This window comes from Agelaius tricolor, unplaced genomic scaffold (assembly GCF_023055355.1).
Source record: "Agelaius tricolor isolate 1412-34295 unplaced genomic scaffold, bAgeTri1.0.p SCAF_7, whole genome shotgun sequence".
NCBI classification, from domain to species: Eukaryota; Metazoa; Chordata; class Aves; order Passeriformes; family Icteridae; genus Agelaius; species Agelaius tricolor.
In genome coordinates this window covers 18668278-18680962 of record NW_027269267.1, presented here as the reverse complement: position 1 = coordinate 18680962, position 12685 = coordinate 18668278, and the positions used below count along the sequence as shown (strand labels likewise).

Sequence of the window (12685 nt, the reverse complement as noted above, 5' to 3'; positions counted from 1 at the left end):
CAAAATGTCTCTGGCTGTACTGAATGCCTCTGGGACCACATGCAACAGCTCAGGATAAATTAAATTCTGGGACACTGCTGTGATGTCAGTGATTTAGCCTGACCCAGGAAAATAGTGTTAAAATGGCAAATAAAGGCAGCTTAACAAGACCAAGTGTAATGTCCTGCACCTGAGTCCAACCCTGCATACAGGCCAGGTGATGAGTGGACTGAAAGCAGCTCTGCCAAGAATGACCTGAGCTGTTGGTGGATGAAAAATTGACTTTGAACCAGCAGAGTGCACTTGCAGCCCAGAAAGCCAGCTGTACTCTGGGCTGAATCAAAAGCAGCATGGCCAGCAGGTTGAGGGAGGCAAGTCTGCCCCCTGCTCTGGCAGTGTGATACCCCAGCCTGGAGCTGCAGCATCCTCAAGGCAGGATGGACATCAACCCTTTGCAGCAGCTCTAGAGGAGGTTACAGAGATGATCACAGGGCTGGAGATCCTGTGAAGACAGGCTGAGAGAGCTGGGGCTGTTCAGCTGGGTTAAGAGAAGGTCTGGGGAGATTTTGTATCACCTTGCAGTACCTGAAGGGAGCCTACAGATAAGATATGGAGGGACCCTTTACCAAGGAGTGTAGTGACAGGACAAGGGGTAATGCTTTAAACTGAAAAGAGGGCAGGTTTAAATTAGATACTGGGATGAATACCTTTACTGTGTGGGTGGTGGGACTCTGTAACCAGGTCTCCCAAGGAAGTTGTGGATGCTCCATCCCTGGAAGTGTTCAATGCCAGGCTGGATGGAGCTCTGGTCTAGTGGAAGATGTCCCTGCCCATGGCAGGGGAATTAGAACTGGATAATCGTTAAGGCACCTTCCAATCCAAACCATCCTACAATTCCATGATTTTTCTCCTATGTTTAAACTTGGATAGGGAGAATAAATCTCTCTCCATAGAGATCTAAGAACCACATGCAAATGCAAAGCTCAAGTGTCGGAGCAATGAAGCATATGTAACAAAAAGCTTGACATATTTTCTGAGTAAGGCAATAGAAAACACTTTATTTACAAGGTACAGGAGCCAACATAAGGGATGTTTCACACATGCAGAAGAAGACAGACTACTGACCATGTGGGAAGTGGGCACAGCAGTCACGCTCACCAACACATATGGAAGGAAAAAGGCATGCTTCCCTCCTACTAATCTTACCAGTCTCTTCCCTAAAAAACAAGAGTTTTAAGGACCAAGTATTTTTAAAAGGATTACAGTAGACGAGAACTTAAACAAGCACGATGGCATTTTCTGAATTTATAAACCTGCCTTATATGATGGGAAAGAGAAAGGAGTGCTTTGGGAACTCACATTTTGGCTGGAGAACTGCTTTTCCCCTTCTGTGTTGTCTTATGAAGTCCACTGTCCTGGTTTAGGAAGGGCACTCCCCAATATAGTACTCCCACTAGAAAGAAAATAAACCACTCCCCTCCTCCCCCACTCTGGTGGGAAACAAAAGGCAGAGATTAGGGGTTGAGATAAGAACAAGTTACTAGAAACAGCAGCAAGATAAGAAAAGGAACAGTACCAGTAACAACTTTAAAGAAGTGTATCACAGGCAAAAATGCTCACCAAGCCTGGGACAGTGAAAAACAGTGGCAGACACCCTCCACATGCCACACTTCCCCACCCCACAAGCCATGCCCACCTTCCTCCCAGGAGCAGGAGTCCCTTCCTTCCATCCCTGGCAGCGATGTGGGTGGTACAGAACAACAACTCAGATGCACCCACACAGCTCCAGGCTCTGCCCCCTCATGGCTACTGCAAAGAAAATACCAAAGAAAGACCAGAAAATACTGGCCAAAACCAGGACATCCTCATTAGTCTCTTCTCAGGAGTCCTGCACAGAGAGCCCCGTCAGCAGGCCAGAGGAATGACTCATGAACAAGGATGCTACACTTCCAAGTAACTGGTGGGGTTTCTTTGGGTTCTTTTCTTTTGGGTTCTTTTCCATTCTCATCCCTCAGCTAACCCTAACAACTCTGTGGCAAATAAGGGACATTTCTAATTCTCTAACCACTTTGAACATAGTTCTTTCTAAAAGGGTAGGTAATCTTCAGAAAGCAGATAGCTATCCTACAGCCATCATACTGACCAATCAGGTATCTCTACAGCCAAAAAATACCAATGCTATCTAAGATCAACTAATCAAACACGAAACAAAGCATTTTTATCAACTAAATGCGTTTTTGCAAGGAAGACAAGTAACTAGTGCTGACTAAATGCCAGGGTAACTACCCTGGCATTTTCCTGAACCTTTTTTTTTGCATGTTCTTATAGGAATGGAAGACTCAGTGTGCAGTAATTAACACAGTTATATGTCAGGTTTTAACAGCAGCTGGGACATTTCCATTAGCCTTGGCAGCAACACTTAATATTCCACATGTGCCATGCCTTTTTGTTACTGTGGAAATAGAAATCTGAGACTCCAACCTCCCCCCAGTAAAGCACTTAATTTTGCTTTAAGAAAGTGTCTCTTGACCTTCTGTTTATTTTAAAGCTGTTTCTTTTAAAGTCTCTCCTGTTTTCTGTCTCTCAGAGAAGTACATCACTTACTTGGAAGCACAAGTCACAGTCACAGCTGTGCTCACCTACCACGTGTGAAAAACCAGCAAGCGCTTCTGGATGTCACTTCATGGAGAAAGTCTTCAGTGGAGGATCAAGTGCCAACAGGAATGAGGGGGGCAGGGAACTATCTACCCACACACATTCCTGCCCACAAAACCTAAAACAGCCTGGAGGGAGGGAAGGAACAAGGTTTGACCATGATATCCAGCACTTCCTCTCTGCCAGGATAATGGGAAGAGCCTAAACCATTCTGGACAAGCTGGAAAGCTGATGGTTATGGGAAAACATTCAGCAGATTTTATAATGACAGCCATAGGAAACATCAAAAATCCACAAATAAAGTTTTACAGGAAAATAAAATCATTTTAATGAAATCTGCAGACTGTTTAAGGATGAAACCAATTGAGTCTTGAGTCGTGCTGCTACCTCATTTGTGTTTTGTTTCAGTTCCACCCACTCCTCAAATACCTACCTTCAGTCTGCCACAGCTACTTTAAATCAGCGTTTTCAAGAGTTTTTTTACTCCTTCCTTATTCTGTTTTGGTTTTTTTTTTCTGAGGTTTCCACTGATGAATAAAAGGAATTTAGTATGTGGTAGATTACAGCAATTTCTCAAGCTTGGTGTTGCATGCATATCAGTGGCAAATAACAAGATAACATGAAAAATGTCAAAGAATTTCAGGAGAAGGTTAAGTAAGTATCTATGAAGTATCTATTGTACGCTTCTCCTAGATAAAGTTTGAGGAGAAAAACAGGTATTTTCAAACTGTTTAAAAATAATTTAAAGGGAGAAACAAAAAATTGCAGGCTAAACCCAGCAATTATTACTTTACTGGATATTTTTTATTCCACATCATTATTTCTTAAAGTCTCCAGGCATAATCTGAATTGGGGGATTTTCATCAGACAACTACCAAGCATGAGAAATCACCACTTCAATTTCAGCACAGTATGGGGAAATGTCTATGAAGTGAAGGTATACATTGCATAAGGGAAATAATTACTAACACGGGCTACATCAGCCACACATAGCAAAGCCCCCTCTGCACTGCATTCCTTGCATTGGCTGATGCAAAACTTTGGCTCAATGTATCTGTTATCAGCTTTAGTACCTAATAACTTCCCTGGCTGGAGAGCAGGCAGTAACAGACAATTGTATGGACTGGATTCTGTTACATCCCCTTGACATGGCATGACAAATATCTCAGAGATTTCAAGGCTTTTGTACCTGTGCCCATTACAGAGCGCGAGCAGATGTTGCATTAAGTGTTCTTGTTTTCACACCTTGCAAGTCGTGGGTTCTTGACAGATGTGCTGGAGCAGATCCCTGTGCTTGCACCAAAAGAACTCCAAAATACTCCCACTAGACATCTCTATTTCCTCATGACTTTTTTTTTTTTTAATGCATGCCTAAACAGCTCAAGAAAAGCATTTAATTTCCCACAAGGGAAGTTCCATGTGGCAGACTTATTTTCAGCTGTGTGCTTAACAAATACAAAAACTCATTTTACACTTTTGTTTGGGAAAGTGCACGACATTTATGTCAACACAGTTTTGGTAACAAAAGCATAAGTTTAGACACAAGTAGCAACCACTTAAAACCTTCCAAAAGTTATTCCTTCAAAAAAAAAATAAAACAAAGAAAAAGAAAAGTACAAATATAAGATACAGAAAACACAGAGAACAAGTAAATTAAAACTACTTTAGTAAAGAATTTACTAAAAATTATTGAAGATCCAGCCAGTGTTCTGCACTAGTTCAGACTTGCACGGTGTTTGTTGGCATGGTGTGTGCCAAGGACTCCATTCCAGAAAATCCTTACAGAATTTTGCAGAACCTTGAACTTAAGAAATCTTAAAAAGAAGTCTTAAGTTGATGAAAGCACTGTCTTATGCCATGAAACATTTGTGCCCAATCAGAAAACACATATAAACCCACAGAATTAAAAAAATGTGTGAAATCTCTCTTGAAGTGATAGCTAAGACCCAACAGCAGCCAAGTGGGCTCCCAAAGGGTGTCAGCAGGTGACTGCAGGCAAATAATGCTCACCTGCACCCAGCAGCTCCCCTGATACACACTCAGCATTAGGATGAGAAGCCTCAATGAATCTGTTAGCATGTAAGCTGGCAAAAACACAGACTAAAGGGTAAAGCCAGACATTGGAGAGTCCCAGTCAGCTGTGCCTTGCTGGCAGCATGGGGCAGTCAGATTCCTTCCCAGTCACCCATCAGGGCAGGCTCCACTGCCCCAGCTCAGCAAAACAACCAATAAACCCAAGTGTTTGTTTCCAATATTGAGAAAACCAGCACACTACTCAAAACATAAACCTCCTCTGGCTGAACTCCCATCATTTACTCTGGGTTTGGATCTCCTGACCAGCTGCATTGTTAACACAAGGTGTCCTTTCTGTTTATCCACAAACCAGCACCTGGAAGGCAAGCCAGCTGCTTCCTTACTCCTGCAAAACTTTTGCCCTGTTTGCCTTCAGTGCAATCCAGCTCTGATTTATGTATGGTTTACACCAGGGCAATTCTTGTATTTCCACTGGCATTGAAGGAGTGTATTCAAAGACAAGAGCTTTAGGCTGCAATATGCAATGATTGCTCTATGCACTTAACAGACATTAAAAAAAAACCCAAACAAAATTATGAAGGCTCTATCTTACATTGGATACTTCAAATCAATTCATGAAATCCAGTCTTGCTCATGACCCAAGTCCCAGCTAGCTTTGAACCACAGTCCTTTTCAACAACTCGCCACAGGAAAAATAATTTTAAAAAATCCCAAATATTAAAGCACGTTTCTGAAAGTCCTTCTCTGTACATATAATTCTAGGCTACAATTTCCAAGTGTGACATGCACACAATTATCAAAGCATAAAACAAATATGCCCAAAAGTGATGCAGAGAAAGGCACTGAGGTTTGTATCTATTGATAGCTCTGGGGCTGGCACATCCTTCTGTTAATGAAACATAAGCTCCATTCACATTTTGAAATTTGCTGCTCATCAAAGAGCTCCAAAACCAGGGAGAACAAAAGATGTTGAATTCTCATAGCTCTTTGTGTTGCTTGTAAATGTTTCCCAAGCCACAACTCCCCATGCAAGCTTTTGAGCCTAAAACCCAAGAGACAAATAATTATGGAGAGGAAGACTGCCAAAGCACCAAGACAGAGCAGCAAGAGAAAGCAACAAACAGCTAAGAATTAAGTGGTACAGAGGATGCTACCTATTTGTTACACTGAATGGTGACATCTCCACTGATGCCCACTGTCCTTACAGGGGAGGGGTGACAGGATTTGGACTGGCACAGCCATCCCTGCACCACAGCTATCTCAAATTCATGCCTGCCTGCAGAATAAAGGCTGGGAAAGGATCAGGAGATGTGGATTCCTCTCTGGGTACTGTCAGGTCAAGTTTGATTCCTTTGAACCACAGGCTACATTGCACATGACCTGGAAGAAGCCAACTTCTGAGATGGATGTGATGGGTTCTGTTTTGCCCTTTGACCACTGTGGGTATTGACCCAGTAATCCTCCCTGCAAGGATTCTGCACCTCTACAGAGAGAAGCTGCAGGCTCAGCTGGGACCCATCACTTGAATACAACCATCTTTGATGTTCCACACAGAAACTAAACTATCTTTCCTTACATTTGCTCACACCAATGCAAACCCAGAGGCACTTGTACACAAATGGATTTCAAGGAACCAGCCAGGAGAACAGAAAGAATCTTGATTTCTATCAAACCAATGCAGCCACAAGCGTGCTTAAGCCTTGGAAAATGACCTCCCAAATGTCTCACCACACTGGAACCCCAGCAGGATCCCATGTGCTCCATCATGTTCCACAACATTAACACTTTGGGGCCACAAAGAGACTGAATTTTCCACAGGTGGGCTCGAGGAAGGAAGGCAGCTCCCATGGCTCCGTGCAAGCACTCGGCGCCTCAGCTGGAATGGCGTCAGGAGCTGCACACAGGGGCAAGGGCTGTGGGGCAGGCACTCATGGGGACCAGCTGTGTGCAAGTCTGGGGAAAGGCAAAGGGCACACACAGCTGGGGTGCCATGGGGGAGGGCAAACAGAAGAGAAATCCATCAGTGGGAAGAGCAGCCATTGTGGGGAGCCAGCAGCTCCCTCAGCAAACGCAGCAACGCACAGCAGCTCCCTCAGCAAATGCTCTGCTTCAGGGAAATGTCACTGGATACAATGCTCTCCCACTTCTGAAAAGACCACTTCTAACCAAAATCTATCAGTGGAAATACAATAAGAGGAGTTATTTTGCATCTGCCTTCAACAACTGTGTACCTCAGAGAAAAAAAAAAAAATCCTCACTAATGAAAACGTGCACCATCAGAAAATGTGAAACTGCTGTATGAGGAAAAAAAAGAGATACCAGAAAGTGGGCTTCACTGGGTTTGGTTTCAAGGTTTTTTTCACCTTATCCTGAAATGGATAGTGGACTTAGTTTTTTGGAGTAAGGACTTTAGATATTACTAAATATTGTTCAGAGAAGTTGTGGATGCTCAATCCCTGGATGCTCCTTCCCTGGAAGTGTTCAAGATCAGGCTAGGCAGGGCTTTGAGCAAGTGAAAAGATGTCCCTGGACATAGCAGAGGGGTTGGATGAATTGATTTTGAAAGCTCAAACCAAAATATGCTATGATTAGAAGACACCTGGAGACTTCAACTGGTTTTAAAAATTCCATAAACACTCTGAAAAAGACAGGCAATCAGGCACTGACAGTTCAGACCTCCCAGGGATGCAATTTATCATCCAGTATGTTTTTCTGAAATGTAACAAGTCAAGATCTATCAGACACAGAATTAACACACAGGATGGAGGATATCCTGTATTACAGAACCACACACTTAAAAAGAGAGGATGAGGAAGAACCTGTAAATATAGTGAAAACACAAATTGTTTAGGATACACAACATTTTCTCCTCCACCCCCTTCTCAGACAAGAAGGATTACAGTAAGAAGGCAAATTAAGTACCTTTTAACAGCACAAACAGGTACTGTGGAGATAGAGGAAGGGCAGCAGTACAAAATATTGTATTTCACAGGTTTTATAAGAAGACAAATTGAATATTAGTTTTTTTCTTTTAATAAGAATAAGGTTAAATATGTTTGAGAGGTGTATGATTTAAGAAAATATGGACTACACCACTTGGCAATTGAAATCCAGCCACCCTTAATGACCACAGCTAATCAGATTTTACTGTTAATGTTAGACAGTAAAGATTTCAGCTCCTAACTGAATGAAATGTATATCTGAATAGAAAGAAAGTAGACTGAGTCTCTTTCAGGATTTGCCCCCAACTGTTTATAAGAAGAAAGACTGGTTTAGGGAATATTTGAACCTACTTCAGACACATTTAGTGTAAAAGCAAGGACCATTTCTCTGGGTGGCAACAGCCCCTAAGCTGGAACTCCTGAAGATAATGCCTACAAGAAAGGAATGGTCTGTACTAGGATGCAGGGAGGAACTACAGGGACACAGAAGCAAGTACTGCTGATGGAGCTGGATGGGCTGGAGAAGGTGTGAAGGACAGGAGATGGCCCCAGTGTGACACCTCTGGCAATTCCCAGGCCTTTAGGTTCCACAAGGCAGCAGTTCCTGCAGGGGACTTCAAAGAAACGGGACTAGAACCCACATAAAGACGGGCAAAATTTCATCCTCTGTTTGCAGACAGCATTCTCCTCAATATCTCTTTTCCAAAAACCAACCAACCCAAATATAATATATATACCTACACTGCTCCAGCCATTTTTTTTTCTTTTAAGTAAAAAGCAACAACTTAGAGAGTACAAAGAAGAAAAAGCGTAAAATTACGAAAACACACAGTTCCCAAGAAATGATGTTGTATCATCCTTTTCAAACCTTCAGGAGCCAAAACTTTTTTGCGTTTTTTTGTTCATTTTGTAAAGTAACAGCCCCCCTCCCCACCTTCTAATTGAAACACTATGTTTTAGAGTGTGTGCCACAATGCCCATGGGTGGGACTTCTCACAGGAGATGCACCAAGCAATGCACTGGTCATTACTGAGGACCCTCCATCCAGCCAGTGCAAACCCTATCCAGTGCTGGCAATAGGGTGCCCAAATTTCAGAAGTGCTGAGGGAGCCAAAAGCCCAAAGAGCAATAATGACTGCAGAGAGCTCTCAGCCTCCAAAAAGGAAAACAAAAAACCAGCCTGGGTAAGCCAGTCCTACACAAAAGTTTTGTGTGAGCAAGGACAACTCAAACTGTCTTAATGAGAAGCAGTCTAACACATCCCTGCCATCAGGTCAGGAAGCTCAATAACTGCACTGGGGCTCCACACAAGTCCTGGTGAGACAATCACATCAGCCTCAGTCTACCTAATGCCAAGGCAACAGTTATGCAATGACAGAAACAAAACGTTGTATTCATGGGGGACTGGATGACCAGCTGACAAAGGCTTCTTTTTGTGACTTCTTTTTGAAGTACTTTATATGAAATTTCTGCTCCAAGTCCCCTCTCCTGACTGACCAAACTGCCATTAACTCAGGCACAGCTTGGTCATCCAACAATGCTTCTAAGCAAAGAACTCAGCAGACCTTGGAATTTTGTGTTGTTATTATTATCATTATGAGCAAAATGTTCAAGAAAAGTTTTCTTGTCTTTACTCCCCTTTTCCCAAATGCTACATTTAGGACAACACCTTCTATATGGACATAAATTATGTACTTCACATACTGTTGCATTCTCACAATGTGCAAGATTAACTTTAGTGGGTTTTTAAGATTATTACAGCTGAAATAAAGATGGGCTTCTTCTTAAGATGAATCACGCACAAAGATTTAAAACAGCGTTTTGATTTCAAACTGCTAACAGTGTAATTCACTGAAGGAAAACCAATTTCATACACTTAGCAGCAAAGACATTTAAGAACAATTTTACATGGAAATCAATACTCTTCCCTTAATAAGAAAGTAAAAACGTTCCTTCGTTTCTATCCCTCTTCCCTATTCCAAGATTTATTGGACATCAACCCATGCCAGTAAAAGTGTAAGTTAGGAAGAAGATAGTAAGATGTAGACAAGAGGAGAAGCTGCCCACTTTGCAGTTTCATTTAATATCAAAAATTCACACAGGAAAAGAATACAGCTAACACAGCTGGTTGGTTTGTTTCAACCATCAGAGCTGCTGAGGCTACAGGAACCAGTATTTTACTGTGCACTAAAAGGGGTGTAGAAAACTTCTAAAAAGCTTAGTAAAAAGACATTAATACTAGAGGAGTCTGATCTTCACTAAGCTAGGGAACAAATCAGTTAATAAGCATTTGGGAATTAGGTGATGCGAATTAATTTAACAAAGTAGCAACCATAGGAATTCCGTCAGCTTCCTTTAGCTTTGGCTGAGTAATTAATTTTTTTCTTCTTAATTAAAACCAGAGAGAGTGCCAGCATCAGTATGTGCATATTAACACTCGGGCACGCACTGATAGCTCTGCTTTAGCAGTTGCAACCTCTAAGCAATAATATGCCAATGGCAAACCAGACCAAAGATAGAAAAATACAGCTCTATCTTTTCTTTTCCCAAACCTCCCAACTTTGACTAGTGCTTAATTAATTTGGATGTGTTGTTGGTTGAAAGAGAGCTCGCGGGAAGCAGCCCATATACTGAAGTCCCACGCAGAAAGGATGGGAGTGCTGAAGATGAGTGCTGACTGCCGAGGGACCCATGTGCACCACGGACCTTTCCCTCCCCAGGGCCCCATTTCTGCTCCCGTTAACACCCTCAAGCAAGCGCTACCCTCCCCGTAAGTTTGGGAACAAAAGTTGCCCCTCTCCACCCATACCCAACTCCCTCCAGCGCTGCCGAGGGAACAGCGCACCGCGTTACCCCAATCAATGCCCGCAGGATTCCCCTGCGCTCACACCCAATAACTGCATCACGCCCGGCACACGGGAGTGCTCAGCACTGCCCACTCCACTCTGCTCAGCACCTCCACTCTCCTGCCTGTGTCCCGAGGCCATTCCCCCTCTCCTGACCAAACTTCGCAGCCCGGCAAAAGCTGACCCGCACCTCTGGGGACGGGGATCTGGCGAAGAGGGGCTGCGCCCCCCCTGCTCCGCCCTATGCCAAGGGGCAACCGGGGAACACCGAGCCAGTCCCCAGCGCCGGGCGGCGGCACCGAGACCCGCGGAGAGCCCCGGGCACGCTCCGGCCGCCCCTGCCCCGCCGAATGCGCCTCTTCCTCGGCTTCTCAGGGATGGACCACGGGATGCAGAAGCCCCGGGCCGGCTGCGTACAACCGCCTCCGAAACTACAGATCCCGCATTCTGCATTGTTATAATCATCATCGTCCACATCAATGATTTACTTTCAGAGGAAGGGAGCGCTCTGCAGCTGGCGAGCAAGGTCCCGTTGTTCCGCCGGACAGGGTGTCCCTGCGCCCGTCCCCGCTCCCACTCCCCTGAGCGGAGTTTCTGCGGCAGCGGCGCCGAGCGAGGCGGGCGGAGGGGCGGCCGCTCCCCCTCCCCGCGCCGCCGGGGCGCTCAACAGGCGGCTCCGCTGCCGCTGCCCCCGCCGGGGCTGCCCCGCACCTGCCCCCGCGCCCACCCTCCCGCAGCCGCGGCTCCCCTGCGGTCCGGGGCGCGGGCTCTGCCGCAGCCGCTCGCTTACCCATGGCCGGCTCGCGTGGTCCGGGCGGTGCGGGGGGCGCAGGGCAGGGGCTCGCTGTGCTGTGCCGGGCTGTGCCGTGCCGGGCTGGGCTGTGCCGGGTGAGCGGGCTGGCGGAGGACAGCGGCCGCAGCTCTCGCAGTGGCGGGCTCGGCTGGGCTCGCCTGCGGCGGGAGCGGCGGGAGCGAGGGGCGGGAGGGGCTGAGGGGCTGAGGGGCGGGGCGGCCCAGCCTGCACCGCCCCAGCGGCCCGGCCCGGCCCGGCCGCGCGGGGCAGCGGGCACAGCGCCCCCCCGCGGCCGCCGCCCCGCCCGGGGGTCGCGCTCGGTTCCGCCCCCGTGACATCCCCGTCCTCGGGGGCTGCCAGGAACGAGCCGCCGCGCCGCGGGCAGGCAGGACCCCTGACCCTCTCGCCTGGGAAACCTTGGGAACCTGAGCTGCGGGCACCCTTGACCTTCAGAGGCACCTGCCCCCTAATGTTTCTCTGTGACAATGGCAAGGGCACTGTGTGCTCAAACACAACATCATTTCATTCATTACTGTCCGTACCCGTGCTCAGCAATGTGATTCTTATCTTCACAGCCCCTTCGGAAGCGTCTCATGCCGCTCCCCAGCGTCACGCAGCACTGCGGGCGCTGCCACCGGAGCGTGTTCCAGGCACACAGCCGTGCAGGACGGTGCGCGCAGGCACTCTGCCGCTCCTTAAGCACTGCGAGGAATGTGTCTTGGCTTTGGGAAAATTCGGTGAACGGGACCCTGGAAGTAACAGACCAGGTAGTTCGGGGGCATATGGGTGGCTTCTCCCACAGGAGATTACCGGTAGCCCCTTCCTCACACCTAGAGATGTTGGAGGTAAAAATAACAGTGTCACACAGGAGTGATCCTTCACAGACACTGAAGACAAGTATGGAAGAGAGTGGCAAAGTCAGCTTTTTCAGTTTAGTTGTTTTCCTGAATTGGACTTTTACCATTAAAGCAATTTGATTGCTTCAGTTGCAAAGGCCCGGGCTTTAGACAGAATAAGTGCATCTACAGTGACTAATATCAATCAGATTGTGCTGATTTACATTAACTGGGCACTTGGCATGCATTTCCTCTGCCTTTGTCACAATAATAATACACTAATCTTCTGTTATTTATGTGCAGTGTAAGGATATATTTCATTTCCTCTTATGATCATTAACACATTAATCTATTCAATTATGTAACAATATTTTTCACCTCAAATTGAGATCAATTGCTTAAGAACATATTAATAATGTTCTAAAGCAAAAGAGTGACAGAAGTGTGAACACTAATTTTTAGGGAAATTAGTTCATACTTCGGAAATTCAGGCCCCTGCTCCCAAAATAGTGTGTGCACTCATTATTAAAGTTGCAATGTTAATGTGTGGTTTCTTTTCCATTAACAAAAAAAAAATAAAAAATCACAGTCTCCTGGGCC

General features: G+C 45.7%; 1 protein-coding gene across 2 annotated transcripts in view; it reads right to left on the bottom strand.

Annotated features, from left to right (window-relative positions):
- Nucleotides 1–11711, bottom strand: part of GPM6B (glycoprotein M6B) — a 107378-nt gene extending 95667 nt beyond the window's left edge. The window contains exon 1 of one of the 2 annotated variants that reach the window (XM_071430521.1): nucleotides 11247–11711. In XM_071430521.1, coding sequence (XP_071286622.1) covers nucleotides 11247–11250 — 4 coding nt within the window. In that variant the 5' untranslated portion in view covers nucleotides 11251–11711. The remainder of the gene's footprint in view (nucleotides 1–11246) is intronic. The other variant, XM_071430519.1, reaches the window with a different exon arrangement.
- Nucleotides 11712–12685: the final 974 nt, after the last annotated feature.